The sequence below is a fragment of the Pseudophryne corroboree genome, chromosome 4 (genome assembly GCF_028390025.1).
Source record: "Pseudophryne corroboree isolate aPseCor3 chromosome 4, aPseCor3.hap2, whole genome shotgun sequence".
NCBI classification, from domain to species: Eukaryota; Metazoa; Chordata; class Amphibia; order Anura; family Myobatrachidae; genus Pseudophryne; species Pseudophryne corroboree.
The window spans coordinates 680,562,046-680,584,227 of record NC_086447.1 but is presented as its reverse complement, the minus strand read 5'-3'; the positions used below and the strand labels follow the sequence as shown (position 1 = coordinate 680,584,227).

The 22,182-nt window shown below is 42.3% G+C and overlaps 1 protein-coding gene and 1 long non-coding RNA gene across 15 annotated transcripts in view; one reads left to right on the top strand and one right to left on the bottom strand.

Moving 5' to 3' along the window:
* SYNE1 (spectrin repeat containing nuclear envelope protein 1) overlaps nucleotides 1-22,182 on the bottom strand; it is a 965,679-nt gene that overhangs the window by 533,349 nt on the left and 410,148 nt on the right. For all 14 annotated transcript variants that reach the window (XM_063917854.1, XM_063917860.1, XM_063917859.1 and 11 more), the window contains 4 exons: nucleotides 19,529-19,693; nucleotides 18,271-18,405; nucleotides 15,102-15,260; nucleotides 14,106-14,314 (listed from right to left, as the gene is read on the bottom strand). In XM_063917854.1, the coding sequence (XP_063773924.1) occupies nucleotides 14,106-14,314; nucleotides 15,102-15,260; nucleotides 18,271-18,405; nucleotides 19,529-19,693 (668 nt within the window). The remainder of the gene's footprint in view (nucleotides 1-14,105; nucleotides 14,315-15,101; nucleotides 15,261-18,270; nucleotides 18,406-19,528; nucleotides 19,694-22,182) is intronic.
* Nucleotides 1-22,182, top strand: part of LOC134910151 (uncharacterized) — a 107,267-nt gene that overhangs the window by 55,780 nt on the left and 29,305 nt on the right. The gene's annotated exons all lie outside the window — the stretch shown is intronic.

Here is a 22,182-nt window from a genome sequence, read left to right as displayed (position 1 = left end):
TGAATTCCGGATCCTAAAGGAAAGGGGCATTCCGGAAGAAGTCATTCCTACGCTGATAAAAGCTAGGAAAGAAGTAACCGCAAACCATTATCACCGTATTTGGCGAAAATATGTTGCGTGGTGTGAGGCCAGGAAGGCCCCAACAGAGGAATTTCAGCAGGGTCGTTTTCTGCACTTCCTACAGTCAGGGGTGACTATGGGCATAAAATTGGGTTCCATTAAGGTCCAGATTTCTGCTCTGTCGATTTTCTTCCAGAAAGAACTGGCTTCACTGCCTGGAGTTCAGACATTTGTAAAGGGAGTGCTACATATTCAGCCCCCTTTTGTACCTCCTGTGGCACCTTGGGATCTCAACGTGGTGTTGAGTTTCTTAAAATCACATTGGTTTGAGCCACTTAACTGTGGATTTGAAATATCTCACGTGGAAAGTGGTCATGTTATTGGCCTTGGCTTCGGCCAGGCGTGTGTCAGAATTGGCGGCTTTGTCATGTAAAAGCCCTTATCTGATTTTCCATATGGATAGGGCAGAATTGAGGACTCGTCCCCAGTTTCTCCCTAAGGTGGTATCAGCTTTTCACTTGAACCAACCTATTGTAGTGCCTGCGGCTACTAGGGACTTGGAAGATTCCAAGTTACTGGACGTAGTCAGGGCCTTAAAAATTTATATTTCCAGGACGGCTGGAGTCAGGAAAACTGACTCGCTTTTTATCCTGTAGGCACCCAACAAAATAGGTGCTCCTGCTTCTAAGCAGACTATTGCTCGCTGAATTTGTAGCACAATTCAGCTGGAGCATTCTGCGGCTGGATTGCCGCATCCTAAAACAGTAAAAGCCCATTCCACGAGGAAAGTGGGCTCATCTTGGGCGGCTGCCCGAGGGGTCTCGGCTTTACAATTTTGCCGAGCTGCAACTTGGTCAGGGGCAAACACGTTTGCTAAATTCTACAAAATTGATACCCTGGCTGAGGAGGACCTTGAGTTCTCTCATTCGGTGCTGCAGAGTCATCCGCACTCTCCCGCCCGTTTGGGAGCTTTGGTATAATCCCCATGGTCCTTACGGAGTTCCCAGCATCCACTAGGACGTCAGAGACAATAAGATTTTACTCACCGGTAAATCTATTTCTCGTAGTCCGTAGTGGATGCTGGGCGCCCATCCCAAGTGCGGATTGTCTGCAATACTTGTATGTAGTTATTGCCTAACTAAGGGTTATTGTTGAGCCATCTGTTGAGAGGCTCAGTTATATTTCATACTGTTAACTGGGTGTAGTATCACGAGTTATACGGTGTGATTGGTGTGGCTGGTATGAGTCTTACCCGGGATTCAAAATCCTTCCTTATTGTGTCAGCTCTTCCGGGCACAGTATCCTAACTGAGGTCTGGAGGAGGGTCATAGTGGGAGGAGCCAGTGCACACCAGATAGTACCTAATCTTTCTTTTAGAGTGCCCAGTCTCCTGCGGAGCCCGTCTATTCCCCATGGTCCTTACGGAGTGCCCAGCATCCACTACGGACTACGAGAAATAGATTTACCGGTGAGTAAAATCTTATTTTTACAGCTATCTACAAAGGATTGATTTGAGTTTAACCATACACTTGTATCTGGATACATAAGTGCTGCAGCTTTTCATTGACTATTAGAAACATATAAAGAGCAACTGTGTAACAACTTGGTGTGAATACCAGGAGTTAGATATTTTGTGTACAGTGGCAACATGCTTGTTACTTGTTTAAGTTTCAAACAGTAGCATAATACTCACAGCCAGGGTTCCTTCTAACTAAAGGGAAAGCTTTTACTGACCATATCTATCATTTAATTGTATATAGCTGTGTGGCTGATAGTGAGAATAACTATAAAGCAGCTACAAGCATATACTCAGAGGTTGCTCTCTCTTATGTCACCAAGCATCCAGTTATTTTGCAGCTATTCCTAATAGATTAATCTTATATCAGTATCCAGACATATAAGTGTTGTAGTTACATAGTGGCAATACATATGATACTTGTATAATCAATTTTTCAGATAATTAAATTTATTCAAGCCTTACATCCTCGGCTGAGGAAATTTGTTTATTTCAATAAAACAGTACTCAAATCTGCAAGGGTATTGTAGTGAATTCCCTTTGGTAGCCTTCTACAATAAATGATAACCATTACAAGAAACCAAAGTGTTATAGGACATGACAATTACTATAATATAAGAGCATTATACAGCATTAATATTGTGGTTGATAAGGGTGCAGGTCAGTGTTATAGCCACTGAAGATTGAATATCCAACATTAATCAACTGAAAATAATCAGTGATACACTAACATTTATAGACTTGTCTGAAAAAGTGATTTGGAGGAAACTAAAACAAGAAACTAATCATTGAGCTATAAGGAGTGTAGTAAGTCTTTATTTAGATAGAAATAAGCATAACACATTGCAATAAGAGAGGTCACAGTACCCATAGTTACACTTATTGGCAGTGCACGATACTCTGAGTATAGTGTGTATTTTTAACAATATATGTCACACTTTATTTTGTCATTGTATGTTGGTTTTTAATATTTCACAGTTACAGGCTTTTTAACAATACCAATTAAAAGTTATATTTTATGTATTCAACCCCCTTTTTTCCTGTGCGCCACTTAAAGACCAATCCTTTCCCCCCTTCTATATTAAAGTCTCTTACCATTGGCAACAATTCTAACTGTGGCAGCACCCCCACAATTAATTCAAATTGATGAAATAGTAAACAATGTGGGGTCAAAGACTATAATTAATCCATATTACTAGTGCAGTAGTCTCCCTGTCCCTTTTCCCTAAGATAGGAATCCTTAAGTAAACCGAACAGGTCATGTTTTCTGGACTTATTTAATCATACACAGGTGAGTTACTCTATATTGATTCACAGACAGGAATACTGAAAACATAACTTGTTTAGGGTACTTGAGATTTGGAGATGAATACCATTGCACTATATCAAAGCTGGTGTTTAATCCAGGTAAACTAAATACCCCAAGTCAGACAGATGTTTCTCAGCAACTATGAACTTGAACAACATTAAATAAAAAAATCAAGTGCGGTTGTTACACTTTGAATTTTACGTTAATTCAAGTAGCTGTTTACCCTACAGCTGTTGGCTACACCTTATAATAATACTACTACTACTACTGTAAGTTCTGGTACAAGGGAGGTCATTCCGACCCATTCGCACGCAGCGAACGGGTCTGGAATGCGCACGCGCGTGGTTGCCTGGCGACAGATTTTGGCGGGCAACGACAATGACAGAGAAGAAAGCGGTTGCAGCGGCGACCGCAAGAAGATAGACAGCAAGAGGGCGTTCTGGGGCGCCAACTTACCGTTTGCTGCCGTTTTCGGGGAGTGGTAAGTAAACCGCAGGCGTGTCCAGGTGAATGGAGGGCGGAGGTGTGACGTCAAAGCCGGCCCCATCATCGCTGGATCCGGCGCACAGGGAAAGTATGTCTTGTTTAGAGTTAAACTTTTTTAGCATAGCAGGGCTGCACAAGTGATCGCAGCCCTGCTATGCTAAAATACACTCCCCCATAGGCGGAGATTAGTTGACCGCATCAGCAGCAAAAAGTTGCTTGATGTGATCAACTCGGAATGACCCCCAAGGTTTCTGATCTAATGCAATTTGCACAAACAGGGTCACATCAAAAACATACAATTTATTTAAAAAAACAAAACATTAAATACGTGCTAAGTATTTAAAGACAAAAATGGTATGCTTAATGTAATTATACAGAGATCAGAAAGTACTTGATACAGATGTAGCCACCTTTATCTTGACCGATTCTCCGCCAAGACGGACGTTTAGTCACGCTAAGGCGATAGCTGAGTTTAATCACAGGCAGGCGCGTTGAGGCGATTCTAGATACTCAGCATGCATTACACATCTTTACCACTGGGTGGCTAATGCTCCACTAATCCAGTACTTTCAATCGTACAGTATAGTGGCGGATTGATCTACAGCTCTGGCAATTGGTCAGTGACGACTGTAATGTTAATACTGTAGGCGTAACGGGAGGCAGTGGAAAAAGATGGTGACCTACACTGCTTTTAAAATACATGTACAGTACATGAGCGTCTGAGTTCCCTAAGGCATAATGGGAATGGTGGGCTAGCGGGAGGCGATGGAAAATACCGTGCTTTACAAATGCGAGCGTCTGAGTCCCCTAAGGCATAAACCAACACCAATGGGGAGGGGGCCGGGCGCTGTTTGCTGTACTTTTACACATGAAATTGGGAATCTCTCATGAGGCGTTGTGGGCTAGCGATGAAGGCTCCCACCTCCCACGCTGGGGGTTCAGGGTTCGAGACCTGATGTGCCTTTTTTTTTTTAATTGTAATAATATACTGTATTATTTTATTTTCATTGTAAGACAGTCAATGGAAAGGTGCACACAAGTTACATATAAATCAGAGTACATCTGCAGGAGCGATTCTTTATGCTAAATGCAACTACATAGCGGCAATGAGTAGAAATGAGTGTATTCTGATGCAACGAATTGAGCAAAACAGTACAGTAGATCTTCGGCGTTTGTGTATTGCACAGGACCTGAATTCCTTCCCTGTCTACTGCATGATCTGGGGGGAAGGGTGATGGGGGTAGGGGGAGACGATGGAAAATACCGTGCCTTTGAAATGCAATTATATGAGCGTCCGAGTCCCCTACGGCATAAACCAACACCAATGGGAAGGAAGTGACCTTTTTTTTTTATGTGTTCCCGTGACATTCACTTTAATATAATATTTTTTTTCTCTCTAATACATCCAATGGAAGGATGCAAACAAGTTTCACATAAATCAGAGTAGATCTGCAGGAGCGATTCTTTACACTAAATGCATCTACACAGCGGTAATGAGTAGAAATGAGTGTATTCTGAGTGAGCAAAACAGTACTGTAGATCTTCGGCGTTTGTGTATTGCACAGGACCTGAATTCTCTCCCTGTCCACTGCATGATCTGTGCAGGCTCCCAGGGGGGAAGGGCGATGGGCTAGCAGGAGGCGGTGGAAAATACCGTGCTTTACAAATGCGAGCGTCTGAGTCCCCTAAGGCATAAACCAACACCAATGGGAAGGAATTGCCAACCTTTTTTTTAAAAATGTGTTCACGTGAACAAGCACAAACAGCTAATTAGTACCCTAATAGAACATACTGTACAGAGATACTAAGTACAGTGATTTGGCATCCGGTAAAACAGCTGTTCATGCTAATTAGTACACTAGTAGAACATACTGTACAGAGATACTAAGGATGGTGATTTGGCATCTAGGAACTTTCAGAGGAGCTTTTATCTCTCTCCATTATACATAGAAAGATTAAACTTGCCACTCTACGTTACAAGCTGTTCGTGCTAATTAGTACACTAGTAGAACATAGAGTACAGAGATACTAAGGACAGTAATTTGGCATCCAGGAATTTAGGGAGGAGCTTTTATCTCTCTCCATTATACTAAAAAAGATGACAATGGAGAGATTAAAGCTCCTCCCTAAGTTCGTGGATGACAAATCACTGTCCTTAGTATCTGTGTACAGTATATTATACTAGTGTACTAATTAGCACGAACAGCTTGTAACGTACAGTGGCAATTTTAATCTTTCTATGTATAATATAGAAAGATAAAAGCTCCTCCCTAAGTTCCTGGTTGCCAAATCACCATCCTTAGTATCTCTGCATAGTATTTTCTATTAGGGTACTAATTAGCACAAACAGCTAATTAGTACCCTAATAGAACATACTGTACAGAGTTACTAAGTACGGTGATTTGGCATCCAGGAACTTACTGAGGAGCTTTTATCTCTCTCCATTATACATAGAAAGATTAAACTTGGTGCTGTACGTTACAAGCTGTTTGTGCTAATTAGTACCCTAAGAGAACATACTGTACAGAGATACGAAGTATGGTGATTTGGCATCCAGTTAAAAGCTGTTCATGCTAATTAGTACACTAGTAGAACATACTGTACAGAGATACTAAGGATGGTGATTTGGCATCTGGGAACTTCCAGAGGAGCTTTTATCTCTCTCCATTTTACATAGAAAGATTAAACTTGCCGCTGTACGTTACAAGCTGTCCGTGCTAATTAGTACCCTAATAGAAAATACTATACAGAGATACTAAGGACGGTGATTTGGCATCTAGGAACTTATAGAGGAGCTTTTATCTCTCTCCATTATACATAGAAATATTAAACTTGCCACTGTACGTTACAAGCTGTTCGTGCTAATTAGTACACTAGTAGAACATAGAGTACAGAGATACTAAAGACGGTAATTTGGCACACAGGAATTTAGGGAGGAGCTTTTATCTCTCTCCATTATACTTAGAAAGATTACAATGGAGAGAGATTAAAGCTCCTCCCTAAGTTCGTGGATGCCAAATCACTGTCAGTATCTCTGTACAGTATGTTCTACTAGTGTACTAATTAGCACAAACAGCTTGTAAGGTACAGTGGCAAGTGTAATTTTTCTAAGTATAATGGAGAGGGATAAAAACTCCTCCCTATGTTCCTGGATGTCAAATTACCATGCTTAGCATTTCTGTACAGTATTTCCTATCTAGCCAGAAACTCTGCATCCTGTGCAAGTTAGGCGGACAACTGGAGGGGACCCGAAACTCGTTTGCTTCCTGTTTCCCTTCCCAGTGTCACATAAACTAGTGGTTGGTCTGCCCCGAAAGCCAAGAGTCTCCCCTTTTGTATGGTACCAGTCCTGAGTCTCTGGCACACCCAGAACCAGAGATATCAGTATGCAAAGTGGACCCATTTTCCCATAGACTATAATGGGACCGTTAATTCAGACCCACCATGGGTTCCGATGCTTGCCATGAGCCTTGTGGGGGTCACAGAAACTTGAGGTTGGTACCCTCCGGTAGCTAATTGTCTCCCCTTCCATACCAACCTAGTGATGAAGGCTCCCACCTCCCATGCTGAGAGTCACAAAGTGCCAACCTTTTTTTTATGTGTTCCCGTGACATTCGCTTTATTATTATTTTTTCTTTGTTACACATTCAATGAAAGGGTGCACACAGGTTTCACATAAATCAAAGTAAATCTGCAGCAGCGATTCATTCCGCTATATACAAATACACAGCGGTAATGAGTATAAATTAGTGTATTCCGACGCAACTAACTGAGCAACACAGTACTGTAGATCATCGGCATTTGTGTATTTTACTTGAACTGAACTCCCTCCCTGTCCACTGCATGACCTGGGCAGGCTCCCAGGGGGGAAGGGCGATGGGGGTAGGGAGAGGCGGTGGAAAATACTGTGCTTTTGAAATACAAGTATTAGCGTCCGAGTCCCCTAAGGCATAAACCAACACCAATGGGAAGGAAGTGTCAACCTTTTTTTAATGTGTTCCTGTAACATTCACTTTATTATTATTATTTTTCTTTGTTATACATTCAATGGAAGGGTGCACACAGGTTTCACATAAATCAGAGTGGGCGGTGGATTTTCCTACATACAGTAGTATACTGTTGCACATGTCTTGTAACCTGATCGGAACTCCCTCCCTGTCTACTGCATGTACTTTGCAGGCTCCCAGGGGGGAAGGGGAAAGAGGGATGGGGGTAGGGTGAGGCAGTGGAAAATACCGTGTTCAAAGAAAAGGCATAATCAAAACCATGGGGAACTTTGCGGTGAATCGTTATGTGCAAAGACCTCACTTATCCCTATCACCCCTGTGTATTTTAGCTAGGGGATTCTGACGCTCCTTCAGCATTGCCCCGTGACCTACCAAATCTGTGCTGTTACTTGATCCATAGCCGAGGGCCTCCATTGGGCGAGGAGTCACAGGCGGTAGCCATTTCAATTGAGTCTGCCCTGCTACAGAATTGTATGTGTACCATATGTTGCATAGACCCTTAACAGTACAACTGCCCCTGCAGCTTTGCCCTGGTTTATGTGAATAACCCCCTCCCTGTCTACTGCATGACCTGTGCAGGATCCCAGAGGGGAAGGGCGATAGACTAGTGGGAGGCGGTGGAAAATACTGTGCTTTTGAAATGCAAGTACTGTATGAGTCCGAGTCCCCAGTATGTTCTTCTAGTGTACTAATTAGCACGAACAGCTTGTAAAGTACAGTGGCAAGTTTAATTTTTCTATGTATAATGGAGAGATCAAAGCTCCTCAGTAAGTTCCTGGATGCCAAGTCACCGTCCTTAGTACCTCTGTACAGTATGTTATACTAGTGTACTAATTAGCATAAACAGCTTTTAACTGGATGCCAAATCACCGTACTTAGTATCTCTGTACAGTATGTTCTATTAGGGTACTAATTAGCAAGAACAGCTTGTAAAGTACAGCGGCAAGTTTAATCTTTCTATGTATAATGGATAGAGATAAAAGCTCCTCAGTAAGTTCCTGGATGCCAAATCACCGTCCTTAGTATCTCTGTACAGTATTTTCTATTAGGGTACTAATTAGCACAAACAGCTAATTAGTACCCTAATAGAACATACTGTACAGAGTTACTAAGTATATTATATTAGTACCCTAATAGAAAATATTATACAGAGATACTAAGGACAGTGATTTGGCAACCAGGAACTTAGGGAGGAGCTTTTATCTCTCTATATTATACATAGAAAGGTTAAACTTGCCACTGTACGTTACAAGCTGTTCGTGCTAATTAATACACAGTAGAACATACTGTACAGAGATACTAAGGACGTTGATTTGGCATCTAGGAACTTACAGAGGAGCTTTTATCTCTCTGCATTATACATAGAAAGATTAAACTTGCCACTCTATATTACAAGCTGTTCGTGCTAATTAGTACACTAGTAGAACATAGAGTACAGAGATACTAAGGATGGTAATTTGGCATCCAGGAAGTTAGGGAGGAGTTTTTATCTCTCTCCATTATACTTAGAAAGATTACAATGGATAGAGATTAAAGCTCCTCCCTAAGTTTGTGGATGCCAAATCACTGTCCTTAGTATCTCTGTACAGTATGTTATACTAATGTACAAATTAGCACGAACAGGTTGTAACGTACAGTAGCAAGTTTAATCTTTCTATGTATAATGGAGAGATAAAAGCTCCTCTGTAAGTTACTAGATGCCAAATCACCGTCCTTAGTATTTCTGCATAGTATTTTCTTTTAGGGTACTAATTAGCAAAAACAGCTAATTAGTACCCTAATAGAACATACTGTACAGAGTTACTAAGTACGGTGATTTGGCATCCAGGAACTTACTGAGGAGCTTTTATCTCTCTCCATTATACATAGAAAGATTAAACTTGCCGCTGTACGTTACAAGCTGTTCGTGCTCATTAGTACCCTAATAGAACATACTGTACAGAGATACTAAGTATGGTGATTTGGCATACAGTTAAAAGCTGTTCGTGCTAATTAGTACACTAGTAGAACATACTGTACAGAGATACTAAGGACAGTAATTTGGCATCCAGGAATTTAGGAAGGAGCTTTTATCTCTCTCCATTATACTTAGATAGATTACAATGGAGAGATTAAAGCTCCTCCCTAAATTCGTGGATGACAAATCACTGTACTTAGTATCTCTGTACAGTATGTTCTACTAGTGTACTAATTAGCACGAACAGCTTGTAACGTACAGTGGCAATTTTAATCTTTCTATGTATAATATAGAGAGATAAAAGCTCCTCCCTAAGTTCCTGGTTGCCAAATCACCATCCTTAGTATCTTTGCATAGTATTTTCTATTAGGGTACTAATTAGCACAAACAGCTTGTAACGTACAGTGGCAATTTTAATCTTACTATGTATAATATAGAGAGATAAAAGCTCCTCCCTAAGTTCCTGGTTGCCAAATCACCATCCTTAGTATCTCTGCATAGTATTTTCTATTAGGGTACTAATTAGCACAAACAGCTAATTGGTACCCTAATAGAACATACTGTACAGAGATACTAAGTATGGTGATTTTGTATCCAGGAACTTATTGAGGAGCTTTTATCTCTCTCCATTATACATAGAATGATTAAACTTGCCACTCTACGTTACAAGCTGTTCGTGCTAATTAGTACACTAGTAGAACATAGAGTACAGAGATACTAAGGACAGTAATTTGGCATCCAGGAATTAAGGGAAGAGCTTTTATCTCTCTCCATTATACTTAGATAGATTACAATGGAGAGATTAAAGCTCCTCCCTAAATTCGTGGTTGCCAAATCACTGTATTTAGTATCTCTGTACAGTTTGTTCTACTAGTGTACTAATTAGCACGAACAGCTTGTAACGTACACTGGCAATTTTAATCTTTCTATGTATAATATAGAGAGATAAAAGCTCCTCCCTATGTTCCTGGTTGCCAAATCACCATCTTTAGTATCTTTGCATAGTATTTTCTATTAGGGTACTAATTAGCACAAACAGCTAATTAGTACACTAGTAGAACATAGAGTACAGAGATACTAAGGACAGTAATTTGGCATCCAGGAATTTAGGGAGGAGCTTTTATCTCTCTCCAGTATACTTAGATAGATTACAATGGAGAGATTAAAGCTCCTCCCTAAGTTCGTGGATGCCAAATCAGTGTACTTAGTATCTCTGTACAGTATGTTCTACTAGTGTACTAATTAGCACAAACAGCTTGTAACGTACAGTGGCAAGTGTAATTTTTCTAAGTATAATGGAGTGAGATAAAAACTCCTCCCTATGTTCCTGGATGTCAAATTACCATGCTTAGCATTTCTGTACAGTATTTCCTATCTAGCCAGAAACCCTGTATCCTGTGCAAGCTAGGCGGACAACTGGAGGGGACCCGAAACACGGTTGCTTCCCGTTTCCCTTCCCAGTGTCACATAAACTAGTGGTTGGTCTGCCCCGAAAGCCAAGAGTCTCCTCTTTTGTATGGTACATGTCCTGAGTCTCAGGTACACCCAGAACTAGAGATATCAGTATGCAAAGTGGACCCATTTTCCCATAGACTATAATGGGACCGTTAATTCAGACCCACCATAGGTTCCGACGCTTGCCATGAGCCTTGTGGGGGTCACAGAAACTTGAGGTTGGTACCCTCCGGTAGCTAATTGTCTCCACTTCCATACCAACCTAGTGATGAAGGCTCCCACCTCCCATGCTGAGAGTCACAAAGTGCCAACCTTTATTTTTTTCTATGTTCCCGTGACATTCACTTTATTATTTTTTTTCTTTGTTGTACATTCAATGAAAGGGTGCACACAGGTTTCACATAACTCAAAGTAAATCTGCAGCAGCGATTTATTCCGCTATATACAAATACACAGCGGTAATGAGTATAAATTAGTGTATTCCGACGCAACTAACTGAGCAACACAGTACTGTAGATCGTCAGCATTTGTGTATTGTACCTGACCTGAACTCCCTCCCTGTCCACTGCATGACCTGTGCAGGCTTCCAGGGGGGAAGGGCGATGGGGGTAGGGAGAGGCGGTGGAAAACACTGTGCTTTTGAAAACAAGTATTAACGTCCGAGTCCCCTAAGGCATAAACCAACACCAATGGGAAGGAAGTGCCAACCTTTTTTTAATGTGTTCCTGTAACATTCACTTTATTATTATTATTATTCTTTGTTATACATTCAATGGACGGGTGCACACAGGTTTCACATAAATCAGAGTGGGCGGTGGATTTTCCTACATACAGTAGTATACTGTTGCACATGTCTTGTAACCTGATCGGAACTCCCTCCCTGTCTACTGCATGTACTTTGCAGGCTCCCAGGGGGGGGAAGGGGAAAGTGGGATGGGGGTAGGGTGAGGCAGTGGAAAATACCGTGTTCAAAGAAAAGGCATAATCAAAACCATGGGGAAATTTGCGGTGTATCGTTATGCGCAAAGACCTTACTTATCCCTATCACCCCTGTGTATTTTAGCTAGGGGATTCTGACGCTCCTTCAGCATTGCCCCGTGACCTACCAAATCTGTGCTGTTACTTGCTCCATAGCCGAGGGCCTCCATTGGGCGAAGAGTCACAGGCGGTAGCCATTTCAATAAAGTCTGCCCTGCTACAGAATTGTATGTATACCATATGGTGCATAGACCCTAAACAGTACAACTGCTCCTGCAGCTTTGCGCTAGTTTATGTGAATAACTCCCTCCCTGTCTACTGCATGACCTGTGCAGGATCCCAGGGGGGAAGGGCGATGGGCAAGCGGGAGGCGGTGGAAAATACTGTGCTTTTGAAATGCAAGTACTGTATGAGTCTGAGTCCCCAGTATGTTCTTCTAGTGTATTAGTTAGCACGAACAGCTTGTAACGTACAGTTGCAAGTTTAATCTTTCTATGTATAATGGAGAGAGATAACAGCTCCTCTGGAAGTTCCTAGATGCCAAATCACCATCCTTAGTATCTCTGTACAGTATGTTCTATTAGGGTACTAATTAGCAGTAACAGCTTGTAAAGTACAGCGGCAAGTTTAATCTTTCTATGTATAATGGAGAGAGATAAAAGCTCCTCAGTAAGTTCCTGGATGCCAAATCACCGTCCTTAGTATCTCTGTACAGTATGTTTTACTAGTGTACTAATTAGCACGAAAAGCTTGTAAAGTACAGCGGCAAGTTTAATCTTTCTATGTATAATGGAGAGAGATAAAAGCTCCTCAGTAAGTTCCTGGATGCCAAATCACCGTACTTAGTATCTCTGTACAGTATGTTCTATTAGGGTACTAATTAGCTGTTTGTGCTAATTAGTACCCTAATAGAAAATACTATGCAGAGATAATAAGTTTGGTGATTTGGCAACCAGGAACTTAGGGAGAAGCTTTTATCTCTCAATATTATACATAGAAAGATTAAAATTGCCACTGTGTGTTACATTCTGTTCGTGCTAATTAGTACACTAGTAGAACATACTGTACATAGATACTAAGTACAGTGATTTGGCATCCAGGAACTTAGGGAGGAGCTTTTATCTCTCTCCATTGTAATCTTTCTAAGTATAATGGAGAGAGATAAATGCTCCTCCCTAAGTTCGTGGATGCCAAATCACTGTCCGTAGTATAGTGCATAGACCTCACTTATCTCTATCGCCTCTGTGTATTTTGGCTAGGGGATTGTGACGCTCCTTCAGCATTGCCCCGTAGCCATCGCTGCCTGCCACGAGGTGGGGGTTCAGGGGTAATGGTCATTTTGCCAGTGTGCTACGCGATTGAGTCCGGTGTACCGTAATGTGCAGACCTAGCTTATCCCTATCGCCCCTGTGTATTTTAGCTAGGGGATTGTGACGCTCCTTCAGCATTGCCCCATAGCCTGTAAAATCTGGACTGTTACTTGCTCCGTAGCCTAGGGCCTCTGTGGGGCAAGTAGTCATAGGTGGTAGCCATTTCTATTGAGTCTGCCCAGCTACAGAATTGCATGTGTACTGTACGGTGCATAGAACCTTAACAGTAGAACCGCTCATGCAGCTTTGCCCTGGTTTATGTGAATAAAAAATAATAATAAAGTGTCTGGAAAAAACTAACATGCATTTGTACTTTAGGAATCGAACTTAGGACTCTGAGTATAGGAAGCGGAACACTTCACCACTTCGCCGCAGACAGATGAATAAATCCATTGGTTCTGATTATGCTGTAATGACTACGGGATTAAGACGCTAACATACTGTACAAAATTCCTAATCTCAAGAGGCAATAGTGAACTTCTAACACGTCCATTTGCGACAGTGTACACTACTGGTTTTCTGTTGTTTTGTCTGCGGGACTTGGACGCTCACATATTCATAAAGTACTGTATGCTGTACTATCTGTGTCTGTATCGTATATACTGTATTAAATAATGCAGCGTAATGAGTATTTACTGTATGCAGCGTAATGAGACGCCTTAGTAAAGTAGTCCTTATTATATATTTCAGTATTGTATTTTTTTACGGGAGACCACACGCATGCTCAGTGGTGATTGTAAAAAGCGACATCTGGTGGCTGATCGAAGGTATTACACGTAAAGGTAACGCCAAACGCTCTGTCTGCCTCCGTGCGATTAGGTACGCCTCTCTGTGACTAGGCGCGCCTCCCTACGCTGCGTATGCTCGATCGGGACAAACGCCTCAGCCAGTCAAGATAAAGGTGGCTACATCTGTAGGTTGAGAAATAAAACACTTTATCAGTTAAAATGAAGATTGAACACAATACCTGATCTTGTAATCCTTCCATTTGTCTGGATGGTCCATCAATTTTAGATGCGTACTCTCAATTTGTACTTTCAGATCTTTCAGGACTTCTCTGCTGCGTTCTAACACTCCTTTCACTGGGTCTCCTTCTTGTAGTTTTAAACATAGCTCCTCAATCAGTCGCAGCCTCTTTTCACACAATTGGTAGCAGCCTTTTTCACCAAAAAATGTCTAGTACAGTAAACATATATAACAAGAACAAAGACACAGTAAATATATTTGCAGATCTGTAGTAAGGAAACTTCTCTAAAAAGTAAATACACAGAAGAATAATACGAAGTTCTTCTAATCAGTGTATTTGTTGCAGCCATAAAAAGCTTGGATTGTCACCACATGGCAATATAAATATACTTACATACCTCCCAACATGACCCTCTCCAGGAGGGACACAATACTCTACTTCTGGACTTCCCACTTAATTTATGATTGCCAGCACCTATGTTGAACAGGTAATGGATAAGAAAAGTGTTTCAGCACAGGTGATGGCAATCATAGATTAAGATGGAAGTCCAGGAGCAGAGCATTCTGTCCCTCCTGGAGAGGGTCATGTTGGGAGGTATGTACTTATACAGTAGCAAGGTTACAAAAGACATGAAATGTTGTTACACTCTTTGATGGTTTTCATTAAATAAACAGTTATGCAGCAACTTATAAGTAACATTATAACTGAGGGGTCTATTCATGAAGTAGTGAAAAGGGTGGAGAAATGAGCCAGTGGAGAAGTTGCCAATGGCAACCAATCAGCATTGAAGTAACAATTTTAATTTGCATACTACACAATTGTACGGAGCAGCTGATTGGTTGCCATGGGCAACTTCTCCGCAGGCTCACTTCTCCACTCTTTTCACTGCTTCATGAATAGACCCCTGAGTTTGCAATAATTTTCCCTTCCATCCCTGACATTGACTGCGGCTCTTATACAGTAGAAGAGAGTAAGTAACCTGTAAAGCACACATACCCTATGCTCTTTAATTATCTTTTCGCTGCCATCTACGGGCAGCATTTTGTTCTCTCTAGCCAATTCCGCTCTGCACTCTTCAACCGTGCCTAGAATCCTGTTCTTCTCCAGCTGAATTTTAAGGTGTAGTAGATGGTAGGGAGCTTCACTCTGAAAATCCTTGGAAGTAAACACAAGGGGGTGTAAATGCAATACAACATTGCTCATTTCCAACCAATGATTCCATTTCTTTACATTGATGTACTGTACTATAAATCTTATACAACAAGTGCACTGACAGTTGACATGAGAACGAACGTAACCTATAAATGTAAAACGAGAATATATTCAGCATTTTTACTGTTGCAACTTGTTTAACCAGAACAGTTTCCATTTCCCTTGGCTCAATTGATGTACAGTGTATGTACAATTGCCGCCTGTCAGTTTATTTTCATAAGTAGAACATATAGCAAAAAACATATTAAAGTAAACATAGGTAGTGATCATTGGACATGTCATATACTGCGCATATCAGATTCTGGTGGTGCAGTGGATCCTGCAGGGTCATTGGCCCATAACTTATGGTTGGACCATATAGTTGGTGCAATGCTTGACCATGTATATGGTGTAATCTCAGACGCTATAGTTGGTGTTGATGGAAGCGGTATGTGGTCATATCTCTTAACATGACCCTCTCCAGAAGGGACACAATGCTCTGCTCCTGGACTTCCCTTTTAATTTATGATTGCCATCACCTGTGGTGAAGCACCTTTCTTATCCATTCACCTGTTCAAAACAAGTGTCGATAATCACAAATGAAGAGGAAAGTCCAGGGGCAGAGCATTGTGTCCCTCCTAGACAGGGTCATGTTGGGAGGTGTGTGTGGTGGAGGTCAATCCACAAAAAAGATAACTTAACCAGGTCTTTGCTAACTAGGTTGAACAGGCTTACAGGATGGCACAGGTTTAATGCAGTGGTTATGTATAGCAGGTAAATAGCACACATATAATTTATGTACCAGATCCAGTCAGGAACATATAGGGGAGCAAACAGTGCTAACAATGGAGTATATATACACACTGGCTCATATACATGCAGTGATATAGCATTGGTGGTGTAATCGAAAAGAGCATGTGCTTGCATTTAATTTGTATTTTGTGTTTGTTCTTAATTACATTTTATATGGTAAAATGTGACTTTCATATTTATTATTAACTGTCATTAGTATTACATTATTATATTGTAGAGAAATAGGGTAAGATGACATTTGCATTTAGTACTATGCTATTGTGGGGCGTAAGCATACACATATCTTATTCCTACCATACATCTGTCACAAGTGCTAGTGATTTACAGATATGTCCTCATAGACTGTTGCTTAAATCTTGCAAAATTGCCCCTCTCGGCGTGCAGGGTCCCGAGCTACTCGGCCATGTCGAGTTGCTTTTTGCTTAAAATGTGCATCTTAAAAAATAAAATACTGGAAGCAACAAAACTGTTTTGCTAGTGTACACTGACCACTGTGATTTGTGACATTTGTACTTCCCTGTGTGACGGAGTCTGACTCCGTGCAAAAAGGGATCCAATGCGAATAGCCGCAGCTCTCCACACAGCAAGTTCCGTTGTGCTTCATCTGCGAATTTGTACGCGTGTGAAACCAATTCCTGTGCGGTCAAAGTCACAGCCTAGCAATACAGTACACTGTGAGGCTTATTCAGAGGTGGACAGAATAGCAAAGCTGCTGCATTTGCGCTAAAATATGCAAAAGCTGCAGCAGGCGTCTGGAGTTAAAAGCCGCCCACTGTAGGCTTCTGTACTCTGCTGCTACATGTACATCTGAGGACGCAGCATCAGATCAAGGCCCTCATTCCGAGTTGATCGCTATCTGCTTTCGTTCGCAGCGCAGCGATCAGGCAAAAAAAGGCACTTCTGCGCATGCGTATGGGGCGCAATGCGCATGCGCAACGTACTTTCACAAAAGCCATTGCAGTTTCACACAAGGTCTAGCGACGCTTTTCAGTCGTACTGCTGACCGCAGAGTGATTGACAGGAGGTGGGTGTTTCTGGGTGGTAACAGGCCATTTTCGGGGAGTGTGTGTAAAAACGCAGGCGTGTCTGATACAAACACAGGCGTGCCTGGAAAAACGCAGGCGTGGCTGGCCGAACGCAGGGCGTGTTCGTGACATCAAAACAGGAACTAAACAGTCTGAAGTGATTGCTAGCTAGGAGTAGGTCTGGAGCTACTCAGAAACTGCACAATTTTTTATTGTAGCAGCGCTGCGATCCTTTCGTTCGCACTTCTGCTAAGCTAAGATACACTCCCAGAGGGCGGCGCCTTAGCGTTTGCACTGCTGCTAAAAGCAGCTAGCGAGTGAACAACTCGGAATGAGGGCCCAACTGCATAACCATCAGATATCTGAGTAACCCTCAGGCTACTCAGGATGTCCGCTTGAATCATTCCGCTGGGGTGAGTTAAGTTGCGTCCAAAGACGCAGACACTGGCTACACACCAGGCCCAAAAACAGGGCCTCTAACTGTGCTTTGCTGCTCTACCCAATTACTCCTGTGCTTAATACGAAACAACAAATGATGTGCTTCATTCATATCTCTAGATGTGTTTGTTAAACCCTTCATTACTGTAAGGAGAGAACAGAAGGCATTTTCTGTGTGTTCTTTGAAAACCATGAAATGACCTAACATTTTCCCATCTTCCACAACATGAATCTCGTTTCTGCACTGCTCCACAAACCTAGGTACTAGGGTGCTCTTACTATATATTATATACAGTAAGAGTGAGTAGCAAGGAATGTCCTTGCTCTATCATCTACCGTATGTAAACTGCTGCTTCTCAAACAGTTGGACTGCAGAGGAAATCCTATTTTCCTCCACAATGCATCCTCATAATGGAAACCAGTGAAAGTGGCAAACTAATAAATAAAAATATTAAGGTAATAAAGGTAAACACAAATTCTCTCATCTTTTCAACACAGGCTAGCAAGTTAGGATATCATAAGAATACACAAACAAAAAGAAACAGTCATAATGGGAACATAAAATTGCAGCACAACGCTAATACATAAACATAAAATAAAGCAGAACATTTACATTTAGATTCCTACTTTCCACTGAGATACCAGTATTATTTTTAATGTAATAAACTGCAATCTACAAAGGAAACTGAAACACAAACCTTCCATTGTTTATGTAATTTCCGGACAGTTTCTTGGAGTGACTGCTGGTCTTTTTCAGGGAGGATATCGGTCAGTTCATCACAAGCTTTCAAGAAAGTGTTAAGCACCTTCAGATCTAATTGTCCAAAAAAATCCTGCGAGCAATAATAAAAGTTACAGGGTTGTACATAAAGGTACATTTCATAGCAATGCCTGCAGCTATACAAATATTTATATATTATAGTTTTGACCTTAGGCATAAATATCCGCAGTGCACAAAATTATAATTACAGGTTATTGCTGCAGTCATGCCAAATATACTCTCTAGAACACCAGGTCCAGTGCGATTCTGCTAGTGCTGGGCATCTATATCACATCTATTTACCCCAAAAATATGTCTTAGTCGCAATGCAATATACTTGTATACCTGTGTGTGACTGAGGGGTATATTCAATTGAAGTCGGAAACAGAAAGATGACAGTTTACGACGATTTTAGGTCTGAAGGCTTTGTCGGATCCTTTCCGACAATGCATGTTGGAAAGGATCTGACTTCAACTGAATATAACGTGAGTCTCTAAATCTGTATACGAGCCTCTACTGTCCGATGCAATGGCCATGGCTTTTCCCCATGCAGAGTTCTATTGTATACAGACTGAGACGCACACAGACAGTGGTGGCACCTGATGGGGGCAAGAGACTCCCTACATGTGTTGAAGGCGCGTGCTCGGAAAAATGTGTTGCGTCATGTGCAGGGGGCGTGGTTATTACTAGAGGGGGTGTGGCCACGTGAGGAGCCACCCCTGATTACCTGGCTCCAGGGGCTTGCGGGCTGTTCCTGGAGACTCTTCTAGTACTGCCGGTTCATTCGCAGTGACAGTACTTAGGTGCTGCAAGATAATGTTACACTGCAGCAACCGGCTTCTGTCACTGTGGAGATGCTGGTATTTTGATATCACCCCTTGGAAGGGTGACACCCTAGGCCGGCCCGATCCTCTCTTGTGAGGCCTGTGCACACAGATACAAGTGCGCATATCAAATGAATCAGCATTGTGACTAAGATGCATTTCCGGGTACAAAAAATATATCATGGCGTATTGAGGCTAGTTGTATGAGGACTGTATGCGAGCTCTATCCAATTTATCTGAATATTAAAAAACAATGTTCACACAATGCTATTGCTATTTAATAAAAAAATTCCATGCTTTAAATGTTAATTATGGAAAAGCAAACGCTTTGGCCCAGTGAGCTATGGTGATGTTATGTGTATGGTTACTTACAGTGTGCTTCTTCAGCAATTCTTCAGGGTTCCCTTTCTCTTTAAAGTATGCTTCTGATGTTTTTAGTACTTTCTCAAGTTCTGCTCTGGACTCTTCAAAATTCTTCATCATACTATTATTAGACTCTACATTTTTCTTCCATTCTGATATTTTCTTTGCCATAGTCTTGATTTAAAAAAAATGGAAAAAATGATATTGACATATTTTATAATAATGGTACAGTCAACACAGGACATTTATGAACACATTTATATTCCACATAACTACCGGGCAACTTTAGTACACTGTAACTTAGAATCAAACTAGGTAACCTCCATTGCCAATTCTATATTTGTACTTACATTTGTAGCGAGCAATGTTTTATCGAGGTGCACAATTACATGTTCTAGTTAGATTTATCCCTAACGCTAAGTAAGACCATCAGCTTGTTTCATTCATTGAAGAAATATGCTAGTATGATAAACTAAAGTATACTGTAGGTCAGAGCAGTGGTTCTCAAACTAGGTCCACAGAACCCCAAACAGTTCACGTTTTCCAGGTCACATAGCAGGGGGAGCTTATTTTCTCTATCGTCCTAGTGGATGCTGGGGTTCCTGAAAGGACCATGGGGAATAGCGGCTCCGCAGGAGACAGGGCACAAAAAGTAAAGCTTTTCCGATCAGGTGGTGTGCACTGGCTCCTCCCCCTATGACCCTCCTCCAGACTCCAGTTAGATTTTTGTGCCCGGCCGAGAAGGGTGCAATCTAGGTGGCTCTCCTAAAGAGCTGCTTAGAGAAAGTTTAGCTAGGTTTTTTATGTTACAGTGATTCCTGCTGGCAACAGGATCACTGCAGCGAGGGACTGAGGGGAGAAGGAGTCAACTCACCTGCGTGCAGGATGGATTGGCTTCTTGGCTACTGGACATCAAGCTCCAGGGGGACGATCACAGGTACAGCCTGGATGGTCACCGGAGCCGCGCCGCCGGCCCCCTTGCAGATGCTGAAGACAGAAGAGGTCCAGAATCGGCGGCTGAAGACTCCTGCAGTCTTCTAAAGGTAGCGCACAGCACTGCAGCTGTGCGCCATTTTCCTCTCAGCACACTTCACACGGCAGTCACTGAGGGTGCAGGGCGCTGGGAGGGGGGCGCCCTGGGAGGCAAATGAGTACCTATAAAGGCTAAAAATACCTCACATATAGCCCTAGAGGCTATATGGAGATATTTAACCCCTGCCTGATTTCTCAAAATAGCGGGAGACGAGCCCGCCGGAAAAGGGGCGGGGCCTATCTCCTCAGCACACGGCGCCATTTCCTCTCACAGCTCCGCTGGTCAGGACGGCTCCCAGGTCTCTCCCCTGCACTGCACTACAGAAACAGGGTAAAACAGAGAGGGGGGGCAAATTTATGGCGATATTTTTATATAACAAAGCAGCTATAGGGGAGCACTTATTATAAGGCTATCCCTGATATATATATAGCGCTTTTGGTGTGTGCTGGCAAACTCTCCCTCTGTCTCCCCAAAGGGCTAGTGGGTCCTGTCTTCATTAGGAGCATTCCCTGTGTGTCTGCTGTGTGTCGGTACGTGTGTGTCGACATGTATGAGGACGATATTGGTGTGGAGGCGGAGCAATTGCCAAATATGGGGATGTCACCTCCTAGGGGGTCGACACCAGAATGGATGCCTTTATTTATGGAACTACGGGATAGTGTCAACACGCTAAAGCAGTCGTTTGACGACATGAGACGGCCGGACAATCAATTAGTGCCTGTCCAGGCGACTCAAACACCGTCAGGGGCTGTGAAACGCCCTTTGCCTCAGTCGGTCGACACAGACCCAGACACAGGCGATGACTCCAGTGGTGACGGTGACGAATCAACCGTATTTTCCAGTAGGGCCACACGTTATATGATTTTGGCAATGAAGGAGGCGTTACATTTAGCTGATACTACAGGTACCACTAAACAGGGTATTATGTGGGGTATGAAAAAACTACCTATAGTTTTTCCTGAATCAGAAGAACTAAATGACGTGTGTAATGAAGCGTGGGTTGCCCCTGATAAAAAGCTGATAATTTCAAAGAAATTATTGGCATTATACCCTTTCCCGCCAGAGGTTAGGGAGCGCTGGGAAACACCTCCTAGGGTGGACAAGGCGCTAACACGCTTATCTAAACAAGTGGCGTTACCCTCTCCTGAGACGGCCGCACTTAAAGATCCATCAGATAGGAGGATGGAAAATATCCAAAAAAGTATATACACACATGCAGGTGTTATACTACGACCAGCTGTAGCAACTGCCTGGATGGGCAGTGCGGGGGTAGTTTGGTCAGAATCCCTGATTGAAAATATTGATACCCTGGACAGGGACAATATTTTACTGTCGTTAGAACAAATAAAGGATGCATTTCTTTATATGCGTGATGCACAGAGGGATATATGCACACTGGCATCACGGGTAAGTGCTATGTCCATTTCGGCCAGAAGAGCTTTATGGACGCGACAGTGGACAGGCGATGCGGATTCAAAACGGCATATGGAAGTTTTGCCGTATAAGGGGGAGGAGTTATTTGGAGTCGGTCTATCAGATTTGGTGGCCACGGCTACAGCCGGGAAATCCACCTTTCTACCTCAAGTCACTCCCCAACAGAAAAAGGCACCGACTTTTCAACCGCAGCCCT